The sequence below is a fragment of the Vigna angularis genome, chromosome 3 (genome assembly GCF_016808095.1).
Source record: "Vigna angularis cultivar LongXiaoDou No.4 chromosome 3, ASM1680809v1, whole genome shotgun sequence".
Taxonomy (NCBI): Eukaryota; Viridiplantae; Streptophyta; class Magnoliopsida; order Fabales; family Fabaceae; genus Vigna; species Vigna angularis.
The window spans coordinates 12074961-12092752 of NC_068972.1; the positions used below are offsets into that span (position 1 = coordinate 12074961).

Genomic DNA, 17792 nt, shown 5'->3' on the forward strand with positions numbered 1-17792 from the left:
TTTTTAACAATTAAAAATAATTTTCAAAATTTCATATATTAAAAGTAGTTTGTGAAAATGTTAATGTTGTTGTAAAAATAAAAAATTAATATAAGTTGAAAATCGCTATAAAATTTAATCATATTTTTACAATATTTTATTATATTTTGACAATACAAAATATATCATATTTTATTATAATTTAACAATGATGAAAAATTTTAAATCATAAAATATTATTTAAAATGTATTTTAGAATTTTTTTAATTTAAAAATAAAATTTTTAATTATTCTATTTTCTCAAACTATGTTAATATTTTCTTTGACCAAACTAAGTAAATATTTTCTCAATTTCATACAAAAGTGTTTTCTTTTTTTTTCTATTTGCTCCAAACAAAACATAGCGTTTAGGGATTATTCCATCAAAAAGCTGGGCCTAATACTCAAACTTAAACTTATGGGACTTTAGAGAGGGGTTCATTGGATGATCAACACAAAATCTGAATCCAATCTACTTAATGGATTTACACTGTTTCTAACTCAAAATTTTATAAAATAAATTTATGGTGTCTCTTGTTAAAAATATTTTCAATATAAAATATTTATATTATATTTGTATGAGTCACTCACTAAAACTATCCATTAATTTTGATATTTTATAGAGAGAAAGTTCACTAAATAAACAATACAATTAGTCTAACTTAAACTTTTAAGACAAACAAGTTTATGAATCTTTTATATATATATATATATATATATATATATATATATATATATATTATTAATATATTATAGGAATTCATTTTTTCACGTTACTTTACGTGAAACTTAAAAACACATTTGATTTTTCAATACTCTCAAATTCAATCCATATTTCTATTACTTCACTATATTTGTGATGTGAAACTTAAAAACACATTTGATTTTCTGACACTCTCTCAAATCCAATTCATATTTCTATTACTTCACTCTATTTGTGACTTATAAAGCATTAATATATACCAATACTTAAATTAGGGTTTTGATAACAAAATGAATAAAATCAATTTGGAGAAGAACATGGGCAAGGAGGACACGAGTGAAGACATGTTGGGTCTATCAAGGAGTAGATTTATCTAGGAGACACAATACCAAATGAAATATGAGTCCAACCATATAAGATATTGACATCACTCTCTGCCCAAAATCTTAATACAATAGATTAATGAGTCTTTCATCTTTATATAATGTTCTACTTTCTTATTTCTATCCAACGTAGGACTTAAACTCACACTTAGATTCTCAACACAATCAATTTGACAAGAGACAATGGAGGTGTTAATGGTGAGTGATGGAAACTGTGACGCCCGGGCACTGACGAGGGCGGGGAGTGCGACTCCTGGCAGGCTTCGAGTGGAAGGGGTACATGGACGAATCGGACATACACCGGAATGAGAGGGATCTGGAGACTGTATAGGTATGGGACTATACGGTTGAAAGATAGCTTAAAGGAATTGATTGGGCTACTCATATCACCAAAATGCATTTGCTTTTCGGTAGCCTGACCCATAAGAACTCCATGGTTAAGCGTGCTTAGCCTGGAGCAATTTAGGGATGGGTGACCTTCTGGGAAGTTTTCCCGGAAAGTGTGCGAGTGAGGACAAAGCACACTGGAAAGCCAATGTTCTAGAGTCACTGAAATTTTAAAGAAAAAGTCAAATACATGCAGACTCAGATGAGAGTGAAACCTTATGAATGTAAAATTTAACTAAAAAAAATCATTAAATAATAAATAATTTAGAGATTAAAATAATTAATAATTTTAAAGATTTTAACTCTTTATTATTCTTGATTTTAAATTGATTTCTAATTAATTTAAACACTAATTTTTTGTTAAATAAAATTATGATAATTAATATTAGAGATCAATTTAGATTATAATTCATAAATAAATTATAATCTTTTATTTATAAAGACCATTTTAAATACTAACAACATTTAATTTATAAAATAACATCTAAATTAATGAATATAGTGTCTAATTATTTTTTTTGTTTCTAAAATTACTTACATTCAATTATTTTCTTACAGTGATAATTACCTCATTTTAAATTTTAATTTTAAATTCATTTTAGAAAAAAAAAAGCTACAGAGTATACTAAATTACTGGTATATCTCATTATAACTTTTATTCAATAACATTAATTCAATTTTTTTTACTGAAGAAATAACATTGAGTTATAAGTTCTTTGACTTAACATATCAAGAAAATTTTATTTTATCCCAAATTTAAGTAATGCGCCTTCGTATAAATAAAAAATAGAAGAAACATATACTTCATATGCAGAAGTATAAATTATTTAATTATATTTTATATTTTTTCTCTTAAAATTTATATAAATAATTAAGATATTATAATAATAATAAAAAGATATCTAATTAATAAAATATACAACTTAGTATATGGTAATTTCATTATTTTCCACAATAACATTTTAATATAAAAAAAAAACTCTTTTAAAATAAATCTCAATAAAATTTTAAATATTTAGTATTTAAATAAAAATATATCCTCCCATATTAATGTTTATATTTTGATAAAATCTTGTTCCTAAATTTATCTTACATACGTGTTAGCTAACTAACTAATAGAGAGACGTTATGATTAATTGAACGATGGATAGTCTAAAAAAAATGGTCTTTCATTTTAAACTAAATACTTTTGCTTAAAAAATAAACATATTAATGATAATAGTAAGAATTCGTTTTAATTAATAATACATCACTACCATTATATTTCTAAACAAAGCTAAAAATCAACAATTCTTATACAAAAGTTGACCGATGTTTTACTAAATATAACATACATAATAGCAAGTCATGGTTGCCAATTCAATAAAACAAGAAAAGTTAAGCATTTATTATTGATGATGTTTGTTTAGTCCTAAAACACTGTAGTGTTGGTGAACAGTTGAAAAAGAAAGGAGTCTACCAATATTAAACAAGCTCAAACAAAATATGGAAAAAATGCTAGATAGTCAAGTGCAGGAATGAAAAAAAAAGAAAAGAAAAAAATTATTTCATACCATTTAACAATTATCTGACAATTAATACAGAGGTAAAATAGTTATAAAAAATTATATTTATGAAAGAAAAGTAAAAAGTAGTATATAGGGTAATGATATTTTGAGGTCCATTATATTTATTTGACAACATAATATAAGAATAAAATAATAATGATAGTTACATACAGCCAAAGAAAAATCCTTAAACTCTAAACATTCATTCATGAAAAATACTAAATTATTTAACACACCTAAATATTTTACATTAATTTGACACTATCTTTATTTACTTTTTATTTTTTTCTTTTTTAAAACAATACAAAAATTTATACTTCTTTTATTATTTTATCCTTGTAATCTGTGTTAAATAAATGTATTATGGTATCATTACTTTATAAAAAAAAAGTAAAAAGTGGTGTTAAAGTAAGTAATTTTTGTTATCATTCCTCTAAAAGTAAATGAAGTCATCACAAAGAAAAATGAATAACGATATTTTGACATATAAATTTTTTATATTCATTTCTCTTCGGTTGTTTTTTATTTTATTTTTCTTTTGTACATATAAAAATTATTTGTATGAAAAGAATATAATGTGTTCCAAGAATATCATGAAAATAATGACAGGAAATTTGTATTACAGACAAAATCACAATCATGGATGGAACACAGCAATACAATAATATAGGAGACTTAATTGAATGCAAGATATGATTAAGCTCCATAGAAAGCATAACTTAAGACACTTTTTTTTTTATCTTGATACAGAGAGAGATCTTTATTTTAATAGAGAAAGTAGGACGTTATCCTAAAGGATAGACGGATCAGGTATTCATACACACACACTCTCTCTCTCTCACGTTGACAAAACAAGGCAGTCCCATTGAATCTATTGTATGGCATTGGCGGTATTCTCATTGTGGCAGCACTTATAGCTGATGAAAATCTCCATAACCCTAGGACAATCTGGGCACTTGATGGTCTCTGGTAACTTTCCTGCAACATTAGGAATCTCAAGGTGTGAGCAACGGTGAGTGGTGGCCGCAATCTTCGCATGGTACTCTTTGAAGGATAACCCAAAGTCCTTTTTTATGCCTTCTTTCCATTTCTCAAACTCCGCCACTGTCTTCAAGACTGCGATTCCATGCACTCGTCACCACAGATGGCCCTTTACTGAGGAGAGCCCAACCGCTTTCATTCTTGTAGGAAAGCATCTTTTGAACTTCTTGGGTCACTGCATCAACTGGCTTCTGAACTTTAGTCACAAACAAACTCTCTATGCCACTCCAAAACCGCTTCGCCAGGCTTTTGTCTTCCTTTTCCACACAAAACAACTCTATGGAAATCTTTGCCTCCTTTACAGCCACATCGTTTGCAAGGGCACTCGCGTACTTATTGAACTGTTGGATCCATTCTTTGTCCTTCCCTCCATAGAACAAAATGTATTTCCGCCCTTCCACCTGTTCATACAAGTATCGTACATCACATCACAGTTTAAACAAATACTGTTGAATTATGATAAAATCTTGTACTTTTGTGAGAAATGAATATATTTTACCCAGCCGTTTATGATGGGATGAATGTTGCCTACTACAGAGCCAACCCAATTGATTTTGTTGTTTATTTGTTGTTCACTGAAAGTTGTAAACGGGAAAGCCCTGGTTCCATGAGCCTGAATCAAATGGAATGCGTTGGAGTGTTGCACCTTCCCTTGAGTGCTTAACACCACAACCATAGGATTCTTTTTGAAGTGCCATTCCTCCTTAATCTACTTGTATCCAGCTATGATTCCAGAGTACTGCACCACGTACCATGGCATCTTGCTTTTCAAAACCTCAAATTTCTTGCGCAGCAGCTCGGTCCATGCCTCCACAATAGGAATCCACACAATCTTATAATTCTCCTTAGTTTTAATCGAATCATAAACAGGTCGTAGTACTGAAATCTCTTCTTCCGTGATGTCTAGGGAAGAAATAAACAGGTACACGTTCTTCTTTTTTAGCACCGTCATCTCCACCTACCAAGCAACAAATGAATCATCATTAGGAACTATAATATGCGTAAATCATTAATACTTTAAAGCATCGCTTCATAATGCGTAAATTTTTTTTTTCTTTTATTTTTTTGCATGTAAATATAAGAAGGAAACGGATGTCCATTACCAATATATTTATATTATTCTTTTTTAAAATAGTCGTGGTTTCGTACTGGGACCACGGGATCCTGACTGTTATTGTCCTAGGAAATAATTTAGTATTTACATAATGGTTAAGAAATATACCAAATTTTCTTATAAATTCACTTATATGTGAAATTGATAGAATTGTCTCTAAATATTTCTTTTTGAAATGCTTAATTAAGTTTCAATTAGATTATACATTTTGATATTTTTGGTTGAATTTCTATTAAATTTTATTGATATATTTTAAAAAATACTTTTTAATTGATTTATTTTTAACTTTTTCCTTATTAATTGATGTGGTTGTTATTTTGGATGACGTCATATATATTTGTTTTTGGGTTAATAAATGGGAGATTTTATTATTAATATAAAAAGGATAGTGTTGTTATAAAACAAGTGACTTAAGACTTTTACTACAAACTTATAAGGAATAATAAGACATGCTCTCTCCATTATCCACATAATCAATCTCTATATCATTATCTATGTTATCAAAGGATTGTAAGAGTCTCCATCATTAATGTGATCGTTATTGGTAATATATTTTATTATGAAAACAATAAAAAAACATTAAAAGTTTTACATTAACAATATCATTTTATATTAACTATATAATTTTATATTTTTTTTCTTAAAGCTGGAGTTAAGAAATCAAAATGATTAGGACAAAATAACAGTTACCTCACAAATTAACAAACAAATTAAACAGTAATAATTCAATTAAGAAATAGAAAAAAATGTGAATATTTAATAGGCAAATAAAATATCAAATAAGACTTCATTAAAAATGTCCAAAATTTATTAGGGACTTCTAATTAATTAAGTATTTTTTTAAAGTATTTAACATATTTCATGTAAATATATTGTCAATAAGTTAGATCATTTGAAAAAAAAACATTTCATATAAATTTTGATACTTATATATATATATATATATATATATTTATGTAATTTTGGTCTCCATCTTAAGAGATAGTTGTGTCCCTTTCTATAGTTTGTACGATTTTATGCATTTCAGCCTGATTATGGTGGTCCAAATTACCCTTCTTTGATCCTATTAGAGAGCACAATATTGCCTTAAGCAAAAATGTCACAATCATTTTCTTTCTTTCTGATGGACAAATTTCCACTTGTTTTAAATGAATGGTAGATAGAGGAGTTATAAAAAGTACCTTTTTTTCTTTATTTTATGTCTTGAAAATTAAAAATGTGCCTTAAAGTGCGTTCTTATTTATAACCAAGTATAACCTAAACAAGAAATAACGAACCGTGGTCTTGGTAGCGCCATGAAACAGAGGCTGAGGAGCATCCTTGTTGAAAATCAGAACCTTTAACACTTCAATTATTTCAGTGGGACTTTGGAAAAGCCTTTTAAGCTTGCGATGATACTCCGCCTCATCTGAAACAATACAGAAAAATCCTCTAGTTAGTGTGTCATTCACTACTCCTTGCCTTTTACTACATCAGTTATATAGGTTTGAATCAAAAGCACATTTTTTTCGGAAAAAATCAAAAGCAAATATTAGCTATAAGGCAAAACGTGAGAAAATAATTAAAGGCACAGAAGATTAGTTTAGTTGCTAACCTATCTGCTGTCTACAGAGCGTGATCTGCTTCCTGAGTTTGCTGAGTATGATGTTGATCTTTTGACCGTAGTGAGACAGTTCGTGTTTATCCTCTCTTAAACAATCAATAAATTATACATTCATTAAAATAATAAGGAAGGTTGTACATGTAGGAAACGATTAAGCATTAAGTAAGAAGAAGGTAACTTACGATTCAGTGATGAGACCATCAATCTGAGTAACTACAGAGACGATGGTGATGATGACCCAGTGACCATCAACAGGGATTTGCTCTATTGCAAGCCCTAAAGCAGGTACATCCTTTATGTCGTAACTGGTAAGCTTCTCCAGCTCAAAGATTACCTCAATCACTTGCAGAGTTGCTTTCACCAAATTGTTGACCTCAGTAATGGCTTGGCTATGCTTCTGAAGAGCTGCGGGCCTTGTGAGCAATGGCACACGCTTCAGAATAGCCACCGATTTGGCAAGAGGGTCTGTGGGTTGATACTGAGCGAGGAGCCAAAAGTATAATAATCTGATAAAATTATTTAAACTGGCAATGCATACATTGTTTTCTCTAAAAGTACTTCTATTAAGAACAAACTAATATATTCAACGCATTAAAACCTTTATAATTAATAAACTGATTTAACAATAACGCCTTTAGATTTTCCTGACAAATTGGAGAAGATTTAGAATAATGTTTATCAAAATAGTTAAACTTTTAAAAGATTAAATATGTTTTTAATTTATTAATTTTGATGCAAAACTAAAATTTATTATTATGTAAAATTTGTTATATTTTAATCTCTAAATTTTATAAATAAATAAATACAATTATTTTAATCAAATTATTTTAAACATTTTTTATTTATAAAAAAATGTTTCCAACTAAAACAGAATAAACAATAAACAATTTAAATAATAATATAAAATATTATTTAATACATAAAAACTAACATAATTAAATTAAAAAAGTTATATCGCTTTAATTTTAAAATTTAGAGACAAAAATTATCAAAATTTTAAATAAAAACAAAATCTAAAGGGGCTGTTTCGGTAGCGCGCCAAACTGCTTTTTCCATTTTTCTTTTCTCTGTGTTGGGCTTTCTCTCTAACCAGTGTGTGCTGGGTAGTGAATGTGCAGTGTTAGACAGTGGTGAGTAGAGTAGGGTATAGAGAGATATCGCGAGATTAGGTTTTTTCTGAGGTTTTTTTAGAGTAGTTTCTGCTGTAATCTTGGACTCTGCTCGAGCGATAACGGTGGTGAGCGCCCGTGGTAGTCTCGGTCGTGCTTTTCTTCCATTTCATTTCAATGAATTTTAATTTCGTGCACTTTGTTCTGTTCTCGTTTACATTCTGGTTCTCTTTTGGAATTCTATTTTTACGCTTTCTATTGTTTCAGTTGTGATTTTAGATTGTTAAATGGTTTAGATAATGATAGTTTCCATTGTTTTGATTTCTGCTGTTTTGGAAATTAGTTTTGTGCAATTTGATAGCTTGTGATTTAGTGCTAATATTTGATTTTGCATTTAGATTTTAGGTGTTTACTTCAATTTTAGTTTGAACATGTTGCTTTTATATTTCTTGTATTAATTCTGCTTAGTTTCTTACATTGTTATGAGTTGATGAAATGTTTAAGTGTTCGTTTTGATTGAAAGTAGTTTAGGTTATGCTTTTAAATTTTGCTGCAATGATTAGAAATTAATTAGGTACTGTTTCTGCACTTTTTCGTTTCCTTTGAGTTTTAGGATGTAATAGATTGTAGTCATAAGTCTGACTTGGTTTCATTTTCTTATTTTCTTTAAACAGATTTTATTTTTAATTCTTTATTTTCTTATGCTATATTAATGGAGACCAAGTTTGTTCTCTTTTAAGCTACTAAAAGACAGTCTAACGAGGCAGTTCTGGAAATGAAGTCGTCACATGTTCTCATTGTTTCCGCTGGTTTAATTGCTACCACATTGTCTTTCACGTACTGGTCCAGAGTGAAAGAACAAATCTGGTCCAGAGTGGCTAAAGAACAAAACAACAAGTCTAGAGTGGTGAAAGAACAAAACAACAACGAGAAGATCATTCCTCTAAAGAAATCCAAAATGATAGAAGGCTTCCCTCACTATGTTGGTAAGTTTGTTTTGGGTTTTGAATTCCTTTACCCTACATGTTTTGGCTATTTTTTTTATATGATGTGTTATTCATTTGCTTGCAGTAAGACAGCTGGGATTTGAAGATCCTGTAAAAGTTCCATTCTTGTGCCTACTACTTCAACAGTATTTGAAAAAATCTGAAGGATACGATGAGAGAATGTATGAGTATATTTTCAATGGCAACATAGATAACGTAGATCATCTGTATACAAAGCTGGAGCATGAATTCGAGAGATGTATTCTGAGTTATTTTTCCTTCTACTGGGATGAAGTTGCAACTGTCGTTAATAAAGTAGAAATCTCATTTATTTTTCTTACTTTTTAAAAAAAATTTCATGTTAGCTTTCCTAGTACAGTAAAGCATCATATTCTTTTCATGCTTATCTTTTCAACTTACTATATTAATGATTCCATTTTTTTATTGGTTGATTGCAGGCTATAAACCCGGAGTCTTCCTCGACGACGACAAAGCTAAGAGAAATAGCATTGACAGCTACAAGGTAAAATTTTATTTTCTTTAATCCTTACCATTTTTATTAAGTTTTTGAAATTTTAAGAACATAAATTTCTTCTAAATATGTGAGAAATGCATTATTATTTATTTAAATATTTGTTGTACCTAATACTTTGGCAGAGAAGAAAGATTCAAAAGATTATCAAAGGAGTTGAAAATGACCAGAATATTTTCAACGTTGATAGAAGAAATGAAAGCACTGCATGGTCAAGAAATGATACCGGTAAACAGAAGTCCTGTACTCCTCTTAATGGGAGGAGGCATGGGTGCGGGAAAAAGCACCATTCGTGATGCAATTCTTAAAGAGTAACCCTCTCGACCTATTATAAAATTGTTTGTTTTATAAAATTTCCATCTATAGCATATAAAAAATAAATGGTTTTTTTAGACTTGATGCTTTATTATACTATAGCATTAAGCATAGGTAAGAATTACATCATTGTAAATACAATTCACTAATGCAGTTGCTTCTTGCATCCTTCAATTTTTATCCATAAATACAGTCATCTATTAATACCTACCAGTCCACCCATAACATATAAAGCAAACAGTTGTATTACTGAATAATTTTCTTTACGCATGTAGTGACTCTTTTGTTATAGTATAAAATCTGTTAGCGGTGAGAACTACAACATTGTAGATAGAATTTATTATTTAATATTCAACTATGAAAATATTTTTTTCTTACAACTTGACTTTATAAATTTAAATAAGATTATTTATGCTGGCTTTACTTTATAAATTTGATTATTTATAATTATACAATGGTTTTGCAGAGCATTTTGGTTACAAGTAGCTACGAATCATGTGATTGTTGAAGCAGATGCCTTTAAACACGCAGATGAAGTATATAAGACCCTTAATACAGCAGACCGACCTTTTGATTATATGGAACAGCTAAAAATTTCTGAATCGGTATGCTTCTATGTGAAGACTTTCAGGTTGTAATTATATATTTTTTTTAACTTAAGTGTTGGTGCTGTAGAAAGTTATGGGAAAGGAGAGAGATGGCGAAGAAAAGAGTAACGCAGATAATAGAGAAAAACGATATATTTCTCATTAATAAAGAAGCCCATATATGTACTGATAGAAATAAGGATAAACAGGGTGGATTGTACATGAGAGGAGAAATAGGAGGGTGAGTCAGAGAGGTTAGCTGTGGGTAATTAACATTCGCACAGTTAAGGGTACTGATGAGGTGTTAGTATAAATAGGAGTTGGTTAGTTGGATGTGGTACGTTTGTTGACAATTAGTTGGTTAACAGGTTAAGTCCTGTGGAGGAGGGTTAAGCCTCTTGTATCATCTCTGTGTATTCAATTCTTTGTGAATAATACACGATACTATTCTTTTTCTCTTCTGTTTTTCTCTGTTGCTTGTGTGAAGAGTGTTCTTGATTAGTTTTCCCTATTGGAAACCTATCAATTGGTCTGACCTGCCGGATCTACTAGAAGTGAGAGACGTTATTCGATGATAATGGAGGGAAGAGTGGTGGCAGTAGAAGGTCAGTTGGAAGCGGTGGAAATAGCAGTGGCAGAAACGAAGGCTGACACGACGTACTTGCGACATGAAACAGGAGCCTTAAGACAGAATTATGAAGCCATGCGTCAGGATGTACAAGTGATACTGAAGATGTTGGGAGATCGCAATCGCGACCCAAACGGTTACCGTCAAGGGGGCAGTGAATCGTCGGTGAATGACAATGGAGGTGGCCTCGAAGGAAATAGAGAAAGAAGAGGAGAGGGAAATCGAGAGGGAAATCAAGAAGGATTCTCTAATTGGAGGAAAAGGGTAGAATTGCCGGGCTTTGAAGGGGGCGACCCAATGATTTGGATTAGTAGAGCGGAGAAGTTCTTTGAAGTGCAGAAGGTGGCGGAAGACGAGAAATTGCAATTGGCTTTCATCAGCTTGGAGGGGTATGCAGCGTATTGGTTTCGTTTCTGGAGGGAGAAAACCAAGAACAATTCTTGGGAAGGGTTGAAGAGGGCGATGGTGATCAGGTTCGGAGAAGGGGGAAGAGGGTCCGTCTATGAGAGGCTGGCCGCTATTAAACAGGTGGGTGCGGTGAGCGGGTATGTTCGGGATTTTGAGGTGTTGGTAGGACAGACGACGAGGATCCCTGAAGAACAGCTCCTGGGATATTTCATGGCCGGACTACAGGAGGAGGTGAGTGACCAAGTGAGACCACATGATCCGCAAGATCTAATGACCGCCATACGAGTTGCGCGGGACGTACAAAAGTTGTGTTTAACAGTCGACCAAGAATCATAATTCTTGGGGAGGGGCGACGAAGGCAATGACAAGATATGAAACCAGTCGTGTAACGCAAGGACGAGGGGGGAACGCAGAAAGTGTCGGTTCCGTGAAGAAAGAGGCGACCCCCGGAGGCGGCGCCGCCAGAACCATCGGCGAAGGAAGAGAACGGGGCCCGCGTAGCTTGCCGTATTCTGAGTATTTGAAAAGGAGAGAGGAGGGAAAATGTTTCCGATGCGGAGATCCGTTCAGCCTGGGACATAGATGCCCAGAACGAGGACTTCGAATGTTGATCATGGTGGACGAGGAGGAGGAAGAAGGAGGCGAAACAGAAACAGAAGTGAATCTCGCTGGAATGGAATTATCGGCCCTGTCGGCGGGGGGCTTAACTACTCCCAAAACAATGAAATTAAAGGGGCGAATAGGACAAAGAGAGGTGCTTGTTCTGATTGACAGTGGCGCGAGCCACAACTTTATCAGCCGATGTTTGGTGGAGGAACTGGGTATGGCAGTAAGGGAAACCCACCCTTATTTCGTAAGATTGGGGGACGGTCAGAAGAAAAAGATTAGCAGGTGCTGTGAGCAAGTAGTATTGGAGTTGGGGGGCACCGAAATTGTAGAACAATTCTACCTTTTTGAGCTCGGGGGAGTGGAAATAATCCTAGGAATTGAGTGGCTGAAGAAGCTGGGGGAGGTGACGGTAGATTGGGGAAAACTGACGATGGTCTATAGGCAAGGTGGGAAGAAGATAACTGTGAAAGTTGGAACGTAAGGTGGTGGGACCCGAGGCTTTATTAAAAATAAACAATGCAGAAGCTTGGATGATGGTTTGGGAATTGGGCTCCATTGAGGCCCAAAATAGCGGCCAGAAATATGTGGGCCTTACGGAAACGCAGAAGGATGAAATGGAGAAGCTTCTAGGCCAATATGACGTGGTGTTTGCTGAGCCCACCAGCTTGCCACCTAGCAGAGGCATGCAGCATCGGATAACACTTAAAGAAGGAAGTGACCCCGTCAACGTCAGACCGTATCGGTACCCGCACATGATGAAGGCCGAGATAGAGCAGCAGATCGTCGAGATGCTCCGGACAGGGGTGGTCCGACCAAGTCACAGTCCTTATTCGAGTCCTGTAATTCTGGTGAAGAAAAAAGACGGCAGCTGGCGCTTTTGTGTAGACTACCGGGCACTCAACCGCGCGACGGTGCCAGACAAATTTCCCATTCCCGTCATCGAGGAGTTGCTGGACGAGTTGAAAGGAGGGACTTTCTTCTCCAAAATTGATTTGAAGGCCGGATACCATTAAATACGCATGCACGAGGAGGACATTGAGAAGACGGCTTTTCAAACACACCAAGGGCACTACGAATTCGTAGTGATGCCGTTCGGACTCACCAACGCGCCGGCGACGTTTCAAAGCGCAATGAACAGTCTTCTCCGACCCTATTTGCGAAAGTATGTCTTGGTGTTCTTCGATGACATACTGATCTATAGTCGTAAATGGAAAGAACATCTCGAGCATGTAGCGAGTGTACTGTCGACGTTAAAGCGAGAGCAGTGGGTGGCTAACCGGAGGAAGAGTGAATTCGGGCAAACTCAAGTTAAATATTTGGGACATGTCATTTCAAGCAATGGTGTGGAAATGGACGACGATAAAATAAAGGCCATAGTGGAGTGGGAAAGACCGAGAACAGTGAAGAGCTTGAGAGGGTTTTTGGGGTTGACCGGATACTACCGTCGATTCGTCAGAGATTACGGAAAAATAGCCAGACCTCTGACAGAGCTGCTAAAGAAAGGTGGGTTCACATGGAACGCGGAGGCAGAGGAGGCTTGGAAGACGTTGAAGAAGGCTATGACGACAACACCCGTCTTGTCACTGCCCGATTTTAAGCAGTCCTTCCACATCGAATGTGATGCTTCCGGTCGAGGAGTGGGGGCAGTTTTGATGCAGGAGAAGAGACCCATAGCCTATTTTAGCAAGGTGTTATCCGAGGGGAGGTTGAGCAAGTCGATATATGAGAAGGAATTAATGGCCCTAGTGTTGGCCATACAACATTGGAGGCCTTACCTCGTCGGACAGAAATTCATCGTTCACACCGATCAAAAAAGCCTCCGACATTTGCTGGAGCAACGTATTACCACACAAAATCAACAAGATTGGATCGCAAAGTTGTTGGGATACGACTTCGATATAGTTTACAAATCAGGGGCTGCGAATAAAGCTGCAGATGCCCTGTCTAGAAAATACGAGGGGAAAGAGGATGAAGGAAAAGAACTGGGCATGGTGGCTAGACCCTTCTGGCAGGATTTTGAGGAGGTGGTGCGAGAAGTAGAAAATGATGACTTCTTACAGAGAGTAATGGAAGATATAAAGAGGGACCCTAATACCCACCCAGCGTACACCCTAGAACATGAGAGGCTACACCATAAGGGCCGATTGGTGCTGTCGGCGCAATCAAAATGGATTCCCAAATTAATAGCCGAATTTCATGTAACACAGATCGGAGGCCACTCAGGGGTCTACCGAACTTACAGGCGCATAGCCCAATCCTTATATTGGGCTAGAATGAAGAAATATGTGACGGAGTTTGTAGCCAGGTGCGTTGTATGTCAACAACATAAATATCTCTCTTCTTCTCCTCAAGGGCTGTTACAGCCGTTGCCAATTCTGAATGCTGTGTGGGAAGAGTTGAGCATGGACTTTATTGTGAGGCTACCGAAATCACAGGGGTACGATGCGATATTGGTGGTTGTAGACCGTTTGAGCAAATACGCTCATTTCCTTCCGCTTAAACATCCTTACTCAGCCAGAACAGTGGCGGAAGTGTTCATCCGGGAAGTCGTCCGGTTGCATGGGGTACCTCAGTCCATCGTGAGTGATCGGGATCCATTATTTCTTAGCATTTTTTGGAGGGAATTATTCAAAGGGCAGGGGACGCAACTAAAAATGAGTACCGCGTATCACCCCGAAACGGATGGGCAGACAGAGGTGGTGAATCGGGTGTTGGAGGGATATCTTCGATGCTTTTGCTCGGAGCAACCAAAAGGGTGGATGGCAGTTTTACCGTGGGCGGAGTACTGGTATAACACCAGCTTTCAGGGGGCTATAAGGTGCACTCCGTTTGAAGCAATTTATGGGAGACCACCCCCCTCTCTACATCGATTTATTCCGGGAGAGACTCTGGTAGAAGCAGTGAGCCAGGAGCTTCAAAATCGTGATGAAGCGTTGAGACAATTGCGGTTTCATTTGGAGAGGGCCCAGGAATTGATGGTGCAACATGCAAATAAGAGGCGAAGACCAGCGAATGTTGAAGTGGGAGATTGGGTTTTTTTGAAGATAAGACCCCATAGGCAGTCTTCAATGCCAACCAGACTTCACTCAAAGTTGGCAGCCAGGTATTTCGGTCCTTTTCAAATAGTTCAGAAGGTTGGGGAGGTAACATACAAGCTGCAGCTTCCAGAGACAGCAAGGATACACCCCGTCTTCCACGTTTCACAGTTAAAAAAAGCTGTAGGCACGCAAGGGGTGGAGAAAGAGCTGCCGCAGGAGCTACAAGGAGAGGGGCCATCGTTCTGGCCAGTGACTGTGTTGGGAAAGCGGCAAATAAAACAAGGTGATGTGGAAGTGCCACAGCTGCTGATAGAGTGGCAGGTAGGAGGCCCAGATGGTGCAACTTGGAAAGATGAAGTTACAATCAGGGAACAATACCCTGACTTCAACCTTGGGGACAAGGTTGGACTTCAGGAGGCAGGTATTGATAGAAATAAGGATAAACAGGGGTGGATTGTATATGAGAGGAGAAATAGGAGGGTGAGTTAGAGTGGTTAGCTGTGGGTAATTAACATTCGCACAGTTAAGGGTACTAATGAGGTGTTAGTATAAATAGGAGTTGGTTAGTTGGATGTGGTACGTTTGTTGACAGTTAGTTGGTTAACAGGTTAAGTCCTGTGGAGGAGGGTTAAGCCTCTTGTATCATCTCTGTGTATTTCTTTGTGAATAATACACGATACTATTCTTTTTCTCTTCTGTTTTTCTCTGTTGCTTGTGTGAAGAGTGTTCTTGATTAGTTTTCCCTATTGGAAACCTATCATGTACAGAGTAGGAGAACTGTCATTAGACAGTTAAAGTCGTTATGTAGTTTTGGTTTACATTTTAACAAGATCCTTGTTTCTTATTTATAACTAATGGTCGTTCTATGTTTATCAAAAATCTGAACAGGTACATGAGAATTCCACTCGTGCTGCAGAATCCCTCCTCGTGACTGCATTAAATGAAGGTCGAGATGTAATTATGGATGGTACCATGTCATGGGAACCATTTGTACGACAGACCATTGCAATGGCCAGAAATGTTCATAGATGCAAATATAGAATTGGAAGAGGCTATCACACAAATGATGATGGGACGGCTGATGAGAAATATTGGGAAGAGATTACAGATGAACAGGGGGAAACTTCTACCGGGAAAACAAGCACTCGACAACCTTATAGGATTGAGTTAGTGGGTGCGGTTTGTGACAGTTACATTGCAATTGTTAGAGCCATCAGGTATACATGCATACTAAGTTACTAATTAACTAATTGATTTTGTAAATTTAACAATTAACCTTTCACATTGGAATTTTTACAGGAGAGTTGTTGTAACAGGAAGAGCAGTCAGGGTGAGTGCACAACTAAAATCTCACCAAAATTTTGCCCGTGCATTTCCAGACTACTGTGAGCTTGTAGATAATGCTAGACTTTATTTTACAAATGCGATTGATCATCCACCAAAGGTAAATTTTAACAATTTTAATTACATTATGAAAATTTTGTTTTATTGTCCCATGTCATTAAAATAACTTTTGGAATATATTGTAGCTAATAGGTTGGAAAGATGGTGGTGAAGATTTACTGGTGCATCCTCAACATTTTAAATGCATGGAGAGGATAGCCAATTTAAATGTTGAAGCGAATTGCATTTATAATCTCTACAAGGAATCAAACATCATCATGGAACCCGGTTCCATTTGGCAAGAAATGATTTTAGCACCCTCAAGAATAGAAGACCAAAAAGAATTGAAGGAGGCTATTGAGAAATCAGAAAATCATGAGTGTTTGTTATCAGAGGAGTAATAATCGTCCTTATCTTTTAAGAGATAGTTTTGTCCTTTCTATAGGTTGTCCGATGTTATGCATTTCAGCCTGAGGTTTTGGTGGTCCAAATTACCCTTCTTTGATCCTATTATTACTTAGAGAGCACAATATTGACTTGAGCAAAAATGTCACAATCATTTTCTTTCTTTGTCATGGACAAATTTCCAGTTGTTTTAAATGAATGGTAGATAGAGGAGTTATAAAAGGGACCTTTTTTATCTTTATTTTACGTCTTAAAAATTTAAAATGTGCCTTAAAGTGCATTCTTATTTTTAAACAAAAAGTATAACCTAAACAAGAAATAACGAACCGTGGTCTTGGTAGCGCCATGAAACAGAGGCTGAGGAGCATCTTGTTGAAAATCATAAACTTTAACACTTCAATTATTTCAGTGGGACTTTGGAAAAGCCTTTTAAGCTTGCGATAATATTCTGCCTCATCTGAAACAATACAGAAAAATCCTCTAGTTAGTGTGTCATTCACTACTCCATGTCTTTTATTACATCAGTTATATAGGTTTGAATCAAAAGCACCTTTTTTTATTCGGAAAAAATCAAAAGCAAATATTAGCTATAAGGCAAAACGTGAGAAAATAATTAAAGGCACAGAAGATTAGTTTAGTTGGTAACTTATCTGAGCGTGATCTGCTTCCTGAGTTTGCTGAGTATGATGTTGATCTTTTGACCATAGTGATTGAGCATTAATTGGCTTAGAAGAAAAAGATTGTTTAAACATATCTTTTGCTTAATTCTAAAGCCATAAATTTAACGATATACTTCCTTACTTGAAAGTTCACATTTATCAATTTAAATTTACACCGTTTTAGGTTTCAAATATGATTTCGATCACCATTATTTTAATTTTTTTTTTTCACTTTTTTAACCATCCAAAACACCAAGTATATATCTCGATGGTTTTTATAACTTAATTTCAATTAAATTAAAAGTTAAATATCTTTATAGAAATGACAAATTCAAAT

General features: G+C 35.0%; 2 protein-coding genes across 3 annotated transcripts; one reads left to right on the forward strand and one right to left on the reverse strand.

Annotated features, from left to right (window-relative positions):
• Positions 1 to 4788: 4788 nt before the first annotated feature.
• Positions 4789 to 7336, reverse strand: LOC128195795 (protein SIEVE ELEMENT OCCLUSION B-like). Its single transcript, XM_052874468.1, has 5 exons — positions 7322 to 7336; positions 6979 to 7274; positions 6788 to 6882; positions 6471 to 6601; positions 4789 to 5037 (listed from the first exon to the last, which is right to left on the reverse strand). The coding sequence occupies exons 1-5, from the start codon at positions 7334 to 7336 to the stop codon at positions 4789 to 4791; spliced, it is 786 nt and encodes a 261-aa protein (XP_052730428.1).
• A 509-nt stretch (positions 7337 to 7845) lies between these two features.
• On the forward strand, positions 7846 to 17015 carry LOC108323695 (calmodulin calcium-dependent NAD kinase-like). Of its 2 annotated transcripts, none has more exons than XM_052875090.1 (9): positions 7846 to 8033; positions 8646 to 8891; positions 8977 to 9206; positions 9350 to 9414; positions 9549 to 9734; positions 10205 to 10343; positions 15897 to 16225; positions 16308 to 16452; positions 16538 to 17015. In XM_052875090.1, the coding sequence occupies exons 2-9, from the start codon at positions 8681 to 8683 to the stop codon at positions 16790 to 16792; spliced, it is 1560 nt and encodes a 519-aa protein (XP_052731050.1). In that variant the 5' UTR covers positions 7846 to 8033; positions 8646 to 8680; the 3' UTR covers positions 16793 to 17015. The 2 variants fall into 2 exon arrangements, with proteins under 2 accessions (XP_052731050.1, XP_052731049.1); XM_052875089.1 differs by having other exon boundaries at positions 8656 to 8891.
• Positions 17016 to 17792: the final 777 nt, after the last annotated feature.

Bases quoted from the DNA above. Each gene is read 5' to 3' on its own strand.
- LOC108323695 (XM_052875090.1), top strand. From the start codon at position 8,681: ATGAAGTCGTCACATGTTCTCATTGTTTCCGCTGGTTTAATTGCTACC. The intron at 8,892-8,976 runs GTAAGTTTGTTT...ATTTGCTTGCAG, and splicing joins AGGCTTCCCTCACTATGTTG to TAAGACAGCTGGGATTTGAA. The intron at 9,207-9,349 runs GTAGAAATCTCA...GGTTGATTGCAG, and splicing joins TTGCAACTGTCGTTAATAAA to GCTATAAACCCGGAGTCTTC.
- LOC128195795 (XM_052874468.1), bottom strand. The intron at 6,883-6,978 runs GTAAGTTACCTT...TGATTGTTTAAG, and splicing joins GATGGTCTCATCACTGAATC to AGAGGATAAACACGAACTGT. The intron at 5,038-6,470 runs GTTCGTTATTTC...GTTGCTTGGTAG, and splicing joins ATGGCGCTACCAAGACCACG to GTGGAGATGACGGTGCTAAA.